General features: G+C 37.8%; 1 protein-coding gene across 4 annotated transcripts; it reads left to right on the forward strand.

The window, feature by feature from the left end:
- The first annotated feature begins 266 nt into the window (after positions 1 to 266).
- Positions 267 to 11,637, forward strand: MAD2L1 (mitotic arrest deficient 2 like 1). 4 transcript variants are annotated; one of them, XM_074396956.1, is made up of 7 exons: positions 267 to 349; positions 1,186 to 1,332; positions 4,863 to 4,983; positions 5,995 to 6,098; positions 6,998 to 7,128; positions 8,662 to 8,783; positions 11,496 to 11,637. In XM_074396956.1, the coding sequence occupies exons 1-7, from the start codon at positions 277 to 279 to the stop codon at positions 11,497 to 11,499; spliced, it is 702 nt and encodes a 233-aa protein (XP_074253057.1). In that variant the 5' UTR covers positions 267 to 276; the 3' UTR covers positions 11,500 to 11,637. The 4 variants fall into 4 exon arrangements, with proteins under 4 accessions (XP_074253057.1, XP_074253056.1, XP_074253058.1 ...); XM_074396955.1 differs by lacking the exon at positions 11,496 to 11,637 and having other exon boundaries at positions 8,662 to 11,434; XM_074396957.1 differs by lacking the exon at positions 11,496 to 11,637 and having other exon boundaries at positions 6,998 to 7,191; positions 8,662 to 8,735.
- Positions 11,638 to 12,302: the final 665 nt, after the last annotated feature.

The raw sequence follows: 12,302 nt of genomic DNA on the forward strand, positions 1-12,302 counted from the left end.
AATCACAACCTACCAGAGCTTCACACCAGCACAGCAGACCAAGTCCACCGGCCGCGCCTGCGCGAACCGGCTGTTCCCGCGAGATCGCACGAAGGCGGAGAGAAACGGCAGGATCCCACCGCGTAGGGCGGGGTTAAAGGCTCGTCGCGCCTGCGCAAAAGACCCGACGACGTGCTGCGCCGTTACTTTTGAAAGGCTTGGCGGGGAATTGTTCAGGAGCCGCTGTGGTCGCTGTCCGCGGAGTGGAAGCGCGCGCATTTGCCTGTGTCCGTGGCCATGGCGCTGCAGCTCTCCCGGGAGCAGGGAATCACTCTGCGCGGGAGCGCCGAAATCGTGGCCGAGTTCTTCTGTAAGTCCTCGCGCAGGCCATAGTGGGGGTGAACTGAGTCCTGGCGGCTCAGTAGGCCCGCGGCTCGGCCTCCAAGACCGGGGAAGGAATCTGGGGTGAGGCGGCTGCAGTCGCTTCCTCCCGCCGCGCTGCTAAGGCGGAGCGGCGGGCCTGCGTGCTGCTGGGGCCTGCCTCACGTCGCAGCCTCTTCCGGAGCGTTTGTGCAGAGCCACCCCACCTCCGCGCGCTTACTTCCCGAAACAGGACGGAGTGTGACTGCGGCGGGCCCCCGTGTTGTGTGTAGGGGGAAGGGAGGGGTTTTTTTTTTTTAACTGCGGCCGCACCCTGACCCTCGCACTGTCAGTGATAACGAGGCGGGAGGCTGGCCGTAAACAAGATGTTGGGAACGCTTGTTCTCCACCAGGCCCGCTGCACGTTGTAAAGGAACCTGGCAGGATTTGAGAGGGAAAGGGGAAGATGCAGGCTTGCCTGGAGCACAGTGACTATTAAATCGGTTGCTAACTCGGATGTAACAGCCTATTTGGATATCCTCTGGCTTCATAATATTAATTTGGACTTGGTTTACAATGAGGTGAAATGTGGCAATAGTAGGTTGATACACTTTTTTTTTTTTCTTTTATTTCCACACGAAAGCAAATGCCTTTCTTACTTAGAAGCAAGACTTTTAAGGATTTGTAATGCCACTTTGTACCTACTCTGCTTTGAGCAAGATACAAACACGTGTGTTCATTTACAGCTTTATTGCATAATGAAAATATAGCCACATCTAAATATATTTTATTTTCCAGAGTTATGTAGTGATAAAGAATTTTCTGTAACATTTGTTTTGTTTGCAGCATTTGGCATCAACAGCATTTTATATCAGCGTGGCATATATCCATCTGAAACCTTTACTCGAGTGCAGAAATATGGACTCACCTTGCTTGTAACTACTGATCTTGAGCTCATAAAATACCTAAATAATGTGGTGGAACAACTAAAAGGTATTTAATCATTGGAAACAATTTGAGTCTTGTAGACTAGGATCCACATTTTCTGGCATCTCAAGTAGTAATTTTTTCCACTCTGCACATAGAAGTATAGAACATACTAACATTGCAAATAGTGATTTTCAGTTAAGAGGAAGCAAATAATATGTAAAATGGAAGAAATCCACCCTTCCCCTCAGTACATTGTGAGTAGGCTGAATATTTTGATGTTAGAAATCTGATACAGCTAAAAAAAATAGTCTTCATCAACTCCTGTAGAAGTGGCTTTTGCAGTTAATGTTGCTAAATGGAACAAGTTGGAATTTTACATAATTATATTGGTGTTCACTAGCTGAGAAAATATATACTACATAGTCTCAATATGATGTGTTAATTTTCTGTAACTAATTTTCTGTAGTCTCATGTTACCATTAGATTAAGATCAAGAAATATAAAATTGGATTCAACCAGAGAACTAAATTTCAAACAAAGAAAAAGATTACCTACTAAATAACAGGACACCAACAGGTTTTTTTGTTTGTTTTTTTTTCACCTATTTCTCTTTGTCGTTTACAAAAATTCTGCCTGTGATGCAGTAAGCCTTTTCTGTCTGAACACTCATTGTTTTTCTTTAGCTTGAGAAACTGCTGTATTACCTTTTGGATGAATACTTGTTCATCTGTTTCTTTTTCCTTTCTAGAATTCCTGTTAGTTTCTCTTTGTGTTTCCCTCCACTTAGGATGCTCGTTTCTAATTTTTCAAATGTTTCTCTCATTTTATCTTCTAAAATATTAGTTTCAAAGAGTATCACAGTGACTTTTTTTTTAAATTTAGAAATATTTTATTTTGTTGACGAGAATTTTTTGTTTCAAATGTGGCTTTATGGTTTTCATGGCATTTTTACTAACCCATTTTTAATATGCTCTTCTGATGATGGCCATGTGAACTTTTTTAGGTTGATAACTGTCTTTGAAGCTGTACTATCCTCTAGGTTAGACGTCCCCAAACTACTGCCAGTGGGCTGCATGTGGCCCCCTGAGGCCATTTATCCAGCCCCCTGCCGCACTTCAGGAAGGGGCACCTCTTTCATTGGTGGTCAGTGAGAGGAGCACAGTATGTGGCGGCCCTCCAACGGTCTGAGGGACAGTGAACTGGCCCCCTGTGTAAAACGTTTGGGGACGCCTGCTCTAGGTAAACCGTTAACATTGACTTCCCGTTTATATGTACAGGAGTGGAATCCCTCAACAAGCTGTGCATGTCAGGTCTCAAATTGACAAGCAAGGGAAGATAGCCCTATTGACATTTTGGCCTGGATATTTCTTTGGTGTGGGTGCTTTTGTGTGTTGTAGAATGTTTACCAACATCCATGACCTCTACTCATCAAATACCAGTAACAAAACCCCTTGCTCTGACAACCAGAAATGTCTCCATTTGTTATATTGCCAGATATGCCCTAGTTGACAAAATTGCCCTTGGTTGAGAACTTCTGCTGTAGTGAATTTATATAGTCTAAACAGCAAGATGAGACTTCTTTTGGTGTGGGAATAGACCTCTGTTCTCAGTGTACACAGGAAAGTTTGATAGGAGCAGTCTTCCTCTCCCAGAGTTGCATCCAAAATTGGGAGTCAGGAATAAATCATCTATAGTGAGTCATAGGGCTGCACATCATTTTTGTTTGTTTGTTTTTTGTGTTTTTTTTTTTGAGAGAGAACAAAAGGCAATACTTTTTTTTCTCACATCATTCAGCCTAGAACCCCTAGGCAACTGTGGATCTGTGCCTTCATCTTAATTTGCTAGAGAAGCAGTTATTGCCTAAGCCAATGGTTTTTAGGCTGTCTCCTTTGAGACTGGATTGATGACGTTTCACCTTATGTGTGTCTAGACCTTCCTGTTTAACTTTTCCCTCTTATTTTAGCTAGAGTGGAAGAATTGCTCTTCCCTAGAGGCAGGTTGTTCTGTTTTTAATGTCATTTCCTGTAGCCTTTTTAGGGTCTTTACCCTGTTCTCTCTTGTATTTTCGGCTTCTGTATTTTGATTGTAATTATTCCTATTGGTTTCATGGCTCTAGTTTTAAAGAAGGAACAAATTACCACCCAGTCTCCTCCTTTTCAGAGTGAAACTAATAAAAAGTGGTTGATAAATGCCAATGAATCACAAGGCCCACAGGCCACATCAAACAGGTGGTCTATTTTTGCACTGCCCACAAGCTAAGAATGTTTTGACACTCACAGGTTTGTTTAAAAATAAGCAACAGAGATCTTGGTGACCTTTAAGCCTGAAATATTACTCTATTTCTTTACAAAAACTTGGCTGACTCCTGTTATGCTGTTCCGATTTCCAAGATTAATTCAAGGCTCAATCTGAGCCCCTATTCTCTCTTTAATTTTTCTATAGGTGATCTTTGACCTTGTATAGCTTCACTTAAAACCTTTGTGTAGTCAACTCACAAACTTGTATCTATCCCAAGCTTCTTTCTCCAGACTCATATATCCAGCAACTGTATCTTTATGTAGCTATCCCAGAGATAATATACACTCAAGCATGCTACAAACTAAATTTAGGATCATCTCCAAAACTGATACTCTTTAATTCTCTCTTTTTTTCTCTCAATAAATGGCTAAACTGTCCAACCAGAAATAAACTTGGAAGCTATTCCTGAATCATACTTCTTCCAAACTACTGTGACTAAACCTAATAAATTTTAACCATGAAATCTCATAAATCTACCTACTGCTCCATCTGTACCAGTTTGTCCTCCTGTAAGCTTTCATTAACTCTTGCCTAAATTACTGATTGACTGACTAGTGTCTCTAGATCCCCTCTTTACCATCTCCACTCCACTTTCCATATCACAACTAGAATGATAGTTTTGAAATATAAGTCTAATTGCTTTGCATCCTGCTTCACATACAGTAATGACTTTCCTGGTCTTGAAGTGTATATTTCTTTAATTTGATCCATCAGGCTTTGCATGGTCTGACTCCTACTTATCTTGCCAGGATTACCTTGTTTTATTTTGTTTGTTTCTTGATTGCAGTTGTAGTGGACTGCTTCCAGTCCTCTAGTTATATGCTCTTCCCTTGCGAGTATATCTTCTTTCCTCTCCTTTTGCATATTTAATGCTGTTTATCCCTAGAGCTAAACTCAAACTTTTTCTGACCTCCTGAGTGGCTCAAATTGTCATTTTTTAATGCTCTCATTGCACTTATCTCTCTCTTTTATAGCAGCCATTACAGTGATAATCTCTCATTTATTGATGTGATGATTAGATTAATGCCCATCTCCTATGCTTTTATCTTGGATTAGGATGAAAGTACCACATGTTCAGTATTCTGTCCTTAGCACCAATTACTATACCTGGCACAGATACTGAGAATTTGAAGACAGAAGTTAGGTTATTGATGGGGCAGACTTTGTTGCATGTAGAAGGAGGTATGAGATACCAGTGGTAGGAATTTGCTGAGGTTAGGGAGTGGGACCAGAGAAGAGAGCTAGTGTATAGTGCAGTGGACCAAGAAAGATGTCTTCCTTTTTATATATTGCAGATTGGTTGTACAAGTGTTCCGTTCAGAAACTGGTTGTAGTAATCTCAAACATTGAAAGTGGTGAGGTCCTAGAAAGATGGCAGTTTGATATTGAGTGTGACAAGACGGCAAAAGATGACAGGTAAGTAGGAATTGCATTATTTCTACTTTGATTTTTTTTTTCAAAACTTATTTTTTTATTAGTAATTTGAGTTCTAATTTTGAACTAGTTTTATATAAAATACAGTTTGTTTCTAAGTTATATTTTTCTAAGATATCTTCAGTCACCTATGGAAAAGAATTGTCCTCAGTTTAGCATATTATTGATTTGTATATATAATATACTTTTAACATAATTGTCTTTAGTCTAAATCAGTAGTTTCAAACAGTGTTTACGGTGACATATACAAAACTACACATGATATACTAGATGGACCATTTAATGAATTGTTCAAAGATATTTCTGACTATAAGGAATGATCTTAGACTCACACAATTTAAGATGCAGCTCTGCTGTACTTCCTTTAATGCCATCTGTTTCCTAAGACACTTCATAACGTTCTGAAGGTTTCAGACTCCTTGGAAGAGAAATCTCCCATCTTTATACTCTTAATGTTTAGCATTGTTCTAGGCATGCTTTTCTATAAACGCAGAACCATTTCTCATAGTGAAATATAGTTTGCTTCTGAAGCCTTTGGTTTATTTTAGGAAATTTTTAGCTTATAAGAATAATTAGATATATAATTTAATGTTTTATTTGAGACAATAGGAAATTAAACATTTAGGCATTACTAAAAATACTGAAATGATTATACCAATTAAATATTTTAGATACCACTTGTTATTTTTATTTCAAGAGATGCTGAAGTTTCTCTGTCTTGAGGTGGTTGGAAGATTTTCTAGTCATCTGATACTAAATGACCTGACTTTAAGACCAGCTCTAAAAGATGGCTGGCAGGATAAATGAAGTAATATGGTTGTACATTGTGCCTGCTAGATTATAGGTCTTAAGGATATTTTGACTTGTATTTTTTACAAACCGCCTTTTTAATGCATTGCTTATTTGGTATTGGGAGCATTTAATCAGATAAATAATCTTACCACTGTGTTAAAGACCTAAAATGAATTGATGTGTTTTGTTTTGTTTTGATAGTGCACCCAGAGAAAAGTCTCAGAAAGCCATCCAGGATGAAATCCGTTCAGTGATCAGACAGATCACGGCTACAGTGACATTTCTGCCACTGTTAGAAGTTTCTTGTAAGTATTGTACAACTTCTTGTTGAATTAAATTAATTGACAAAAAGACTAAGCTACTACTTTAATCACCCTTTTATTAAATTTTGTCTTATTTATTAGTATTATGTAATATAAATTGAAAGAAAAACATTATAAAGCAAAAGTAATGTATGGTAGTCTCCCTTTTCACAGGGAGACCCACAGCAAATACCTGAAACCGTGGACAGTATGAATCCTGTATATATTACGTGTTTTTTTTTTTTTTTTTTTGAGACGGAGTTTCGCTCTTGTTACCCAGGCTGGAGTGCAATGGCGCGATCTCGGCTCACCGCAACCTCCGCCTCCTGGGCTCAGGCAATTCTCCTGCCTCAGCCTCCTAAGTAGCTGGGATTACAGGCACGCACCACCATGCCCAGCTAATTTTTTGTATTTTTAGTAGAGACGGGGTTTCACCATCTTGACCAGGATGGTCTCGATCTCTCGACCTCGTGATCCACCCGCCTCGGCCTCCCAAAGTGCTGGGATTACAGGCTTGAGCCACCGCACCCGGCCTATATTACGTTTTTATGTTATGCACACATACCTATGATAAAATTTAACATATAAATTAAGCACAGTAATAGTTAATAATACTAAAATGGAACAATTATAACAGTATGCTGGCATCACTATTCTTCCACTTTGGGACCATTATTAAGTAAGATAAGGGTTACTTGAACACAGTCGCTAAATTGCCACAGAAGTTAGAAAGATATGGTATTTTCTTTTCTAAAATAAATGTTCATCAAGCAAAATAAATTAGTGATTAGAGACCAAGCCATATGACCTTTTCTAGTAGTGAATGGTTCAAAATAGAAGAGAGGCAGCAAGATTAGTTTTACCTTTGGAAAAACAATTTAATGATCTTATCCCCAATTTAGGTTCGTTTGATCTGCTGATTTATACAGACAAGGATTTGGTTGTACCTGAAAAATGGGAAGAGTCGGGACCGCAGTTTATTACCAATTCTGAGGAAGTCCGCCTTCGATCATTTACTACTACAATCCACAAAGTAAATAGCATGGTGGCCTACAAAATTCCTGTCAATGACTGAGAATGACGTGAGGAAAATAATGTAATTGTTATTTTGAAATGTGGTTTTCCTGAAATCAAGTCATCTATAGTTGATACATTTATTTCATTGGTTAATTTTGACATGGAGAAAACCAAAATGATACTTACTGAACTGTGTGTAATTTTTTTTTTTTAATTTTATGGTACCTATTTGAGTTACCATGGAGTTAACATGAATATGTTGCACATTGTTCGAAAGGAACCAGGATTTTTTTTGTCAACATTGTAATGTAAATTCCTTTGAAGATAGTAACTGTAGATGGAAAAATTTGGGCTATTAAGCTAAATGCTTTCCTACATCAGAAGTTTTGGTCAAGTAGCTTGACTCGGTATAGGTAAGGAGATATTTAAATATAAGATACAGCAAAGGAAGTCTAAATATTCAGAATCTTTGTTAAGATCCTGAAAGTAATAATCTATAAACACTGAAATATTGCTCTGTTAAGTTCTTTTAACATTTTTTTCATGTATGGTTTTCCCTGTTTTTGAATCAATTTCCAATTATTTGACTTTATATAACTTGAACCTATGAAGCAATGGATATTTGTACTGTTTAATGTTCTGTGATGCAGAACTCTTAAAAATATTCTTTTTGTGTGTGTATGTGTTTTATAAAATCAAGGTTTAAGTGAAAGGAAATAAAGTTGTTTGTTTTAAATTTGTCTTAAAATATTTTGATACTGGTTTGGTGTTGATATAGTTAAATGGTAATTAGAATAGATTCCACATAGCTAATTCTTGTTCTACAAAATTATAAAGCTTAAGGATATAACGTTGAGTAAGTTTTGAGGTATCTTCAATCTAATGGATAAACTGATCACATCTTTTTCATCTCATAGCAATAGACTTAAAACTATTACTTCGTCATTGTGAAAGGATAAATGTCCTTTGGAGTTAGTTCAGCAATTCCGGTTGAACACATGTTGGTTTTAGTGCTTTACTCTTAGCCTTGTTGTCAGCTTACTTTTCCTCATGTATATAAAGACTGTGCTTATCTCTCTGTTCTTTCATTAATACCTTCATCTGGTACATGTTTTCTGTCCAGTTCTCACATGTTTTTCCAGGGTCAGTTTAAGGCAGATTTGTAAAGTCTTCCCTAATCTAAATCTTACCTCATTTTGTAATAATTTAGTTCATTAATGCTTAATATTAGACACTCTAAGTTCTTCATGTGTATTAACTTATTTAACCTTCACTATTTTTAATCCTTCATATAACTTCATGTAACTTCATATAATCTGAATCTGTTCATTCAGAAATTGCATGTTGAGCAAATACTGTAGATCAAGGGCAGTTGCTAGGTTCTCAGTGACAAATTTGTATATTCTTCTTCATATCTTTATGGAATAAGTGGACCACTGGTGTTAGCTACATGATTTCAAGAAAAGTGGCAATTAAATGCTTCATTTATATTTTAACTATTTGAGATGTGAGACTAAATTCTGTGAAATCACTTTTTTTTTTTTCCAAGGCGGAGTCTTACCTTGTCACCCAGGCTGGAGTGCAGTGGCGCAATCTCGGCTCACTACAACCTACGCCTCTCAGGTTCCAGCATTTCTTCTGCCTCAGTCTCCCAAGTAGCTGGGATTACAGGTGCGTACCACCATGCCCGGCTAATTTTTGTATTTTTAGTAGAGAGTGGGTTTCACTATGTTGGCCAGGCTGGTCTTGAACTCCTGACCTCATGGTCTGCCTGCCTCAGCTTCCCAAAGTGCTGTGATTACAAGTGTGAGCCCTGCACCCAGCCAAAACCACATTTTTAAAGGTTGTGTGTATAATCTAGTCATTTCAACTCAGCTACTATTATTAAGAGGATTAAAATCTTAAGATTTTTTTATCATTTGCCTGTTACTGTTTACTCTGAGGTTTCTGGGGAGTTAGTCATGACAAGTCATTTTACCCCTTACAGATTATGTATCAATTAAGAAATACACATTTTGGAGCTGAGTGGGAGCCAAACTATTAGCTTTATTGAGGTCGAGCTGGACTGGAAATGCTTTGCCCTGTAGCTCCAGGTGGACCATCCCACCCTCTTTCTAGACCTTGAGGCTTACCTCAGGAGGAAGACATTTAAACCAACAACCGAAAAAAAAAATTAAAAAAGAAAATAACAATGGTACTGTAAGACCAAAAAACAAACAAACAAAAAAACCAGCAACCGAAAGACTTGTGACTGATTTCTACACTATGTTAAACAAAGAGAAGCTAAGGTTCTAAGATAGCATGATGGGCCTTTAAGCCTGGCCTGGACTCTGGCTCAGTGTTGCTTACCATGGGTAGAGGAATGAAGACAGGTTAAGCTCATCAACGTCTTAAGTAGAGCCCAGGAGGAACTGTACTATATCTGGCCTTCAGGATCTTTTTCCCAGAGTCATCAAGCAGAGAAGTCAAACCTCTGTGGAAATGCTTATGCAGAGGTGTAACAGTCTCATGTCTTAGTTGGCTTTTGCTGCACCTATCTCATTCTGCTGGAGGGACATTGGTTAGTTAAGACTCTGAAGGCCAGCTTCAAAACTTTCACACTGACCAAAGCAAGTGAAGGCCAAGCCTAAGTTTAATGGGGCCAGGAAGTATACTCCTCCCATGGAGGTGGTGGGAAGGGCACCAAGAAGTTTCGTAACAGTTATCTAATGGACCAGAGGTTGTCAAACTTTCTGTAAATGGCCAGGTAGTAAATAGTTCTGCTTTGGAAGGCATATAGTCTCTTGCAGCGACTCAAGAGGCTGAAAGCAGCCATAGACAATACATAAATGAATGAGCATGACTATGTTCCAGTAAGGAAAAAAAACATGGCTATCTGCTTTGGCCCCAGGGTTATAGCTTGCCAATCCCATAAAAGATTACAGTTTGTTCTTTTGGTCACAAATATTTGAATCCCTCCCTAGTTCAAAGCATTTGATACTGTAATATTAAAACTCACTTGTAAAACATCATTTGTTGCCTTCATCCACAGTATCTCAAATAGAATGTCTGTCTCCCAGATATACCTAAATTCCATATTCTCTGAAGCACAACTAGCTCCATTTTCTTGACATGCTTCCTAACACACCCCACAGTTCACAATTCTTACCTGAAAACTTGGGAAGGGATGTTCTTTGACACATGATGCCATAGAAAGAGTGGTATGGACTCTATCCTTTCATGAGTCTCGTAAAAGGAGACCCTTTTTATGAGACTCAATAGGATAAAAAACCCATGTCTCTCTTTTTATTTGTTTGTTTTATTATTTTCTTTTTTTGAGATGAAGTCTAGCTGTGTCGCCAGGCTGGAATGCAGTGGCGCAATCTCGCTTGACTGCAACCTCCACCTCCTGGGTTCAAGTAATTCACCTGCCTCAGACTCCCAAGTAGCTGTGACTACAGGCACGTGCCACCATGCCTGCCTAATTTTTGTAATTTTTAGTAGAGACGGGGTTTCACCATGTTGGCCAAGATGATCTTTTATCTCTTGACCTTGTGATCTGCCAGTCTTGGTCTTCCAAAGTGCTGAGATTATAGGTGTGAGCCACCACGCCTGGCCTCATGCCTCTATTTTTAATCATATTTTCACTATATAGAAATGAATATGCATATTAAAAAAATGCTTTTATTAGTATAATGTACTAACATTTCTTATGTTCATTAACCTATATATTTTAGAATATAGACTCAAAGATTAATAGCACTAATTAACAAAGTGCTTCATAGAACATTTGTTTTAGTATGTAAAATTTATCAGATTTATATGAAAGATCAGAATAGCTATGTAATACTACATTGTTACTCCTGTATTTTCCACCAGATGTCACTAATGCTGTAATATTCAAATTAAGATAACTTGGTTCCAAAGACTATAAGCTTATTGGAAAAGCAATGTTACTTATAACATAGGGATTTCTGGCTACAAATATATAAATACATTAGGGGAATAAACACTTAGCATTTATTATTTGCTAGTCACTTTACATGAATTTTTACTTAGTTCTCAATGCTTTTGTGCAAAAGTAAAGTTGTGGAACAATGAGCATGCAAATTGTGTTGTGGTTTTTGAAGTTTAAATGGTCTCTTCTGCCCCTGGCTAAGGAAACATGCAAATTGTGTTGTGGTTTTTGGAGTTTAGATGATCTCTTCCTCCTGTCCCTGCCCAAGGAAGTTCATTGTGACTCCGCAACAAGCACATCAAAAGGAGTGTTTCGTCACCTTTTTCCTCTTACCCTTTGCATCCGTTCAGCAATAAAGTGTTCAGAACAAACTGGGTTTCCTTCACGGTGCTTTGCAAAACTTGTTCATGTTTTATTGGGTGACTTTGTATTTATACTTTCCTCAGATAGTCTGTTGTCAGATGACTTTGACCAATGATTGGGAGGAACCAAATACAGAGGACTTTATCCTATACCTAATCTATATTGTCTGCAGAATAAATCAGGTATGAATTTGTGAACACTAGTGAAACATAATTTTCCAACTAATCAGAAGAATTGTTTGTTTAGTAACTTTAATTACTCAGTCTTTGGTGAATTATTTTTGGTTTAACTTGTAAATAATTTATTCATTTTTTTTACTGTGTGAAATATTTCTAGTTATTTTGTTCAATGTGACTATGATGAGTTTATGTTGGAATCGCTGAGAAATGGAAAATGTCTACTAAATTTCAAATTTATTATATATTTTTAAAAATAGATCTTTTAGAGATCTTACCATTCTTAAGTATGACTTTTAAAGCCAGCAGTATTCACTGAGGCTTATTAAAAAAAAAAAAAAACTAGTTGGGCAAGCTACTTAATCTTCATTAGAGTTAAGAATTCTGTTCCAATCTGGCAAAACATTGTAGCCCTAGCAACAAGACTATTAGGATAGGCCAAGAGAGAAAAATGTCAGAGTTGACCCTCTGATTACACAAGTTGGTTTATGTTACCATGTCACCTATTTTTGTCCTCTACCATGTGATCTATTTTTAAAACAGAACATAATATAGTTACACTTATCTGTAAAAAGCCCATTTTATCTACATTCATCTGCACCATTTTGCTATGCAAGCTTGTTTGCACAAAGAAACTTACATGAAATCAAAATCTTACTGTCTTGGAATTTTATCTGTGCTGAAAAAGGCATCCCAAACGTAAGCTGGACCACC

Source organism: Saimiri boliviensis, chromosome 3, assembly GCF_048565385.1.
Source record: "Saimiri boliviensis isolate mSaiBol1 chromosome 3, mSaiBol1.pri, whole genome shotgun sequence".
Taxonomy (NCBI): domain Eukaryota; kingdom Metazoa; phylum Chordata; class Mammalia; order Primates; family Cebidae; genus Saimiri; species Saimiri boliviensis.

Excerpts from the sequence above, each read along its gene's own strand:
- MAD2L1 (XM_074396955.1), top strand. The coding sequence starts at position 277 with ATGGCGCTGCAGCTCTCCCGGGAGCAGGGAATCACTCTGCGCGGGAGC. Across the intron at positions 4,984-5,994 it reads AAGACGGCAAAAGATGACAG|TGCACCCAGAGAAAAGTCTC; the intron begins GTAAGTAGGAAT and ends TTGTTTTGATAG. Across the intron at positions 6,099-6,997 it reads GCCACTGTTAGAAGTTTCTT|GTTCGTTTGATCTGCTGATT; the intron begins GTAAGTATTGTA and ends TCCCCAATTTAG.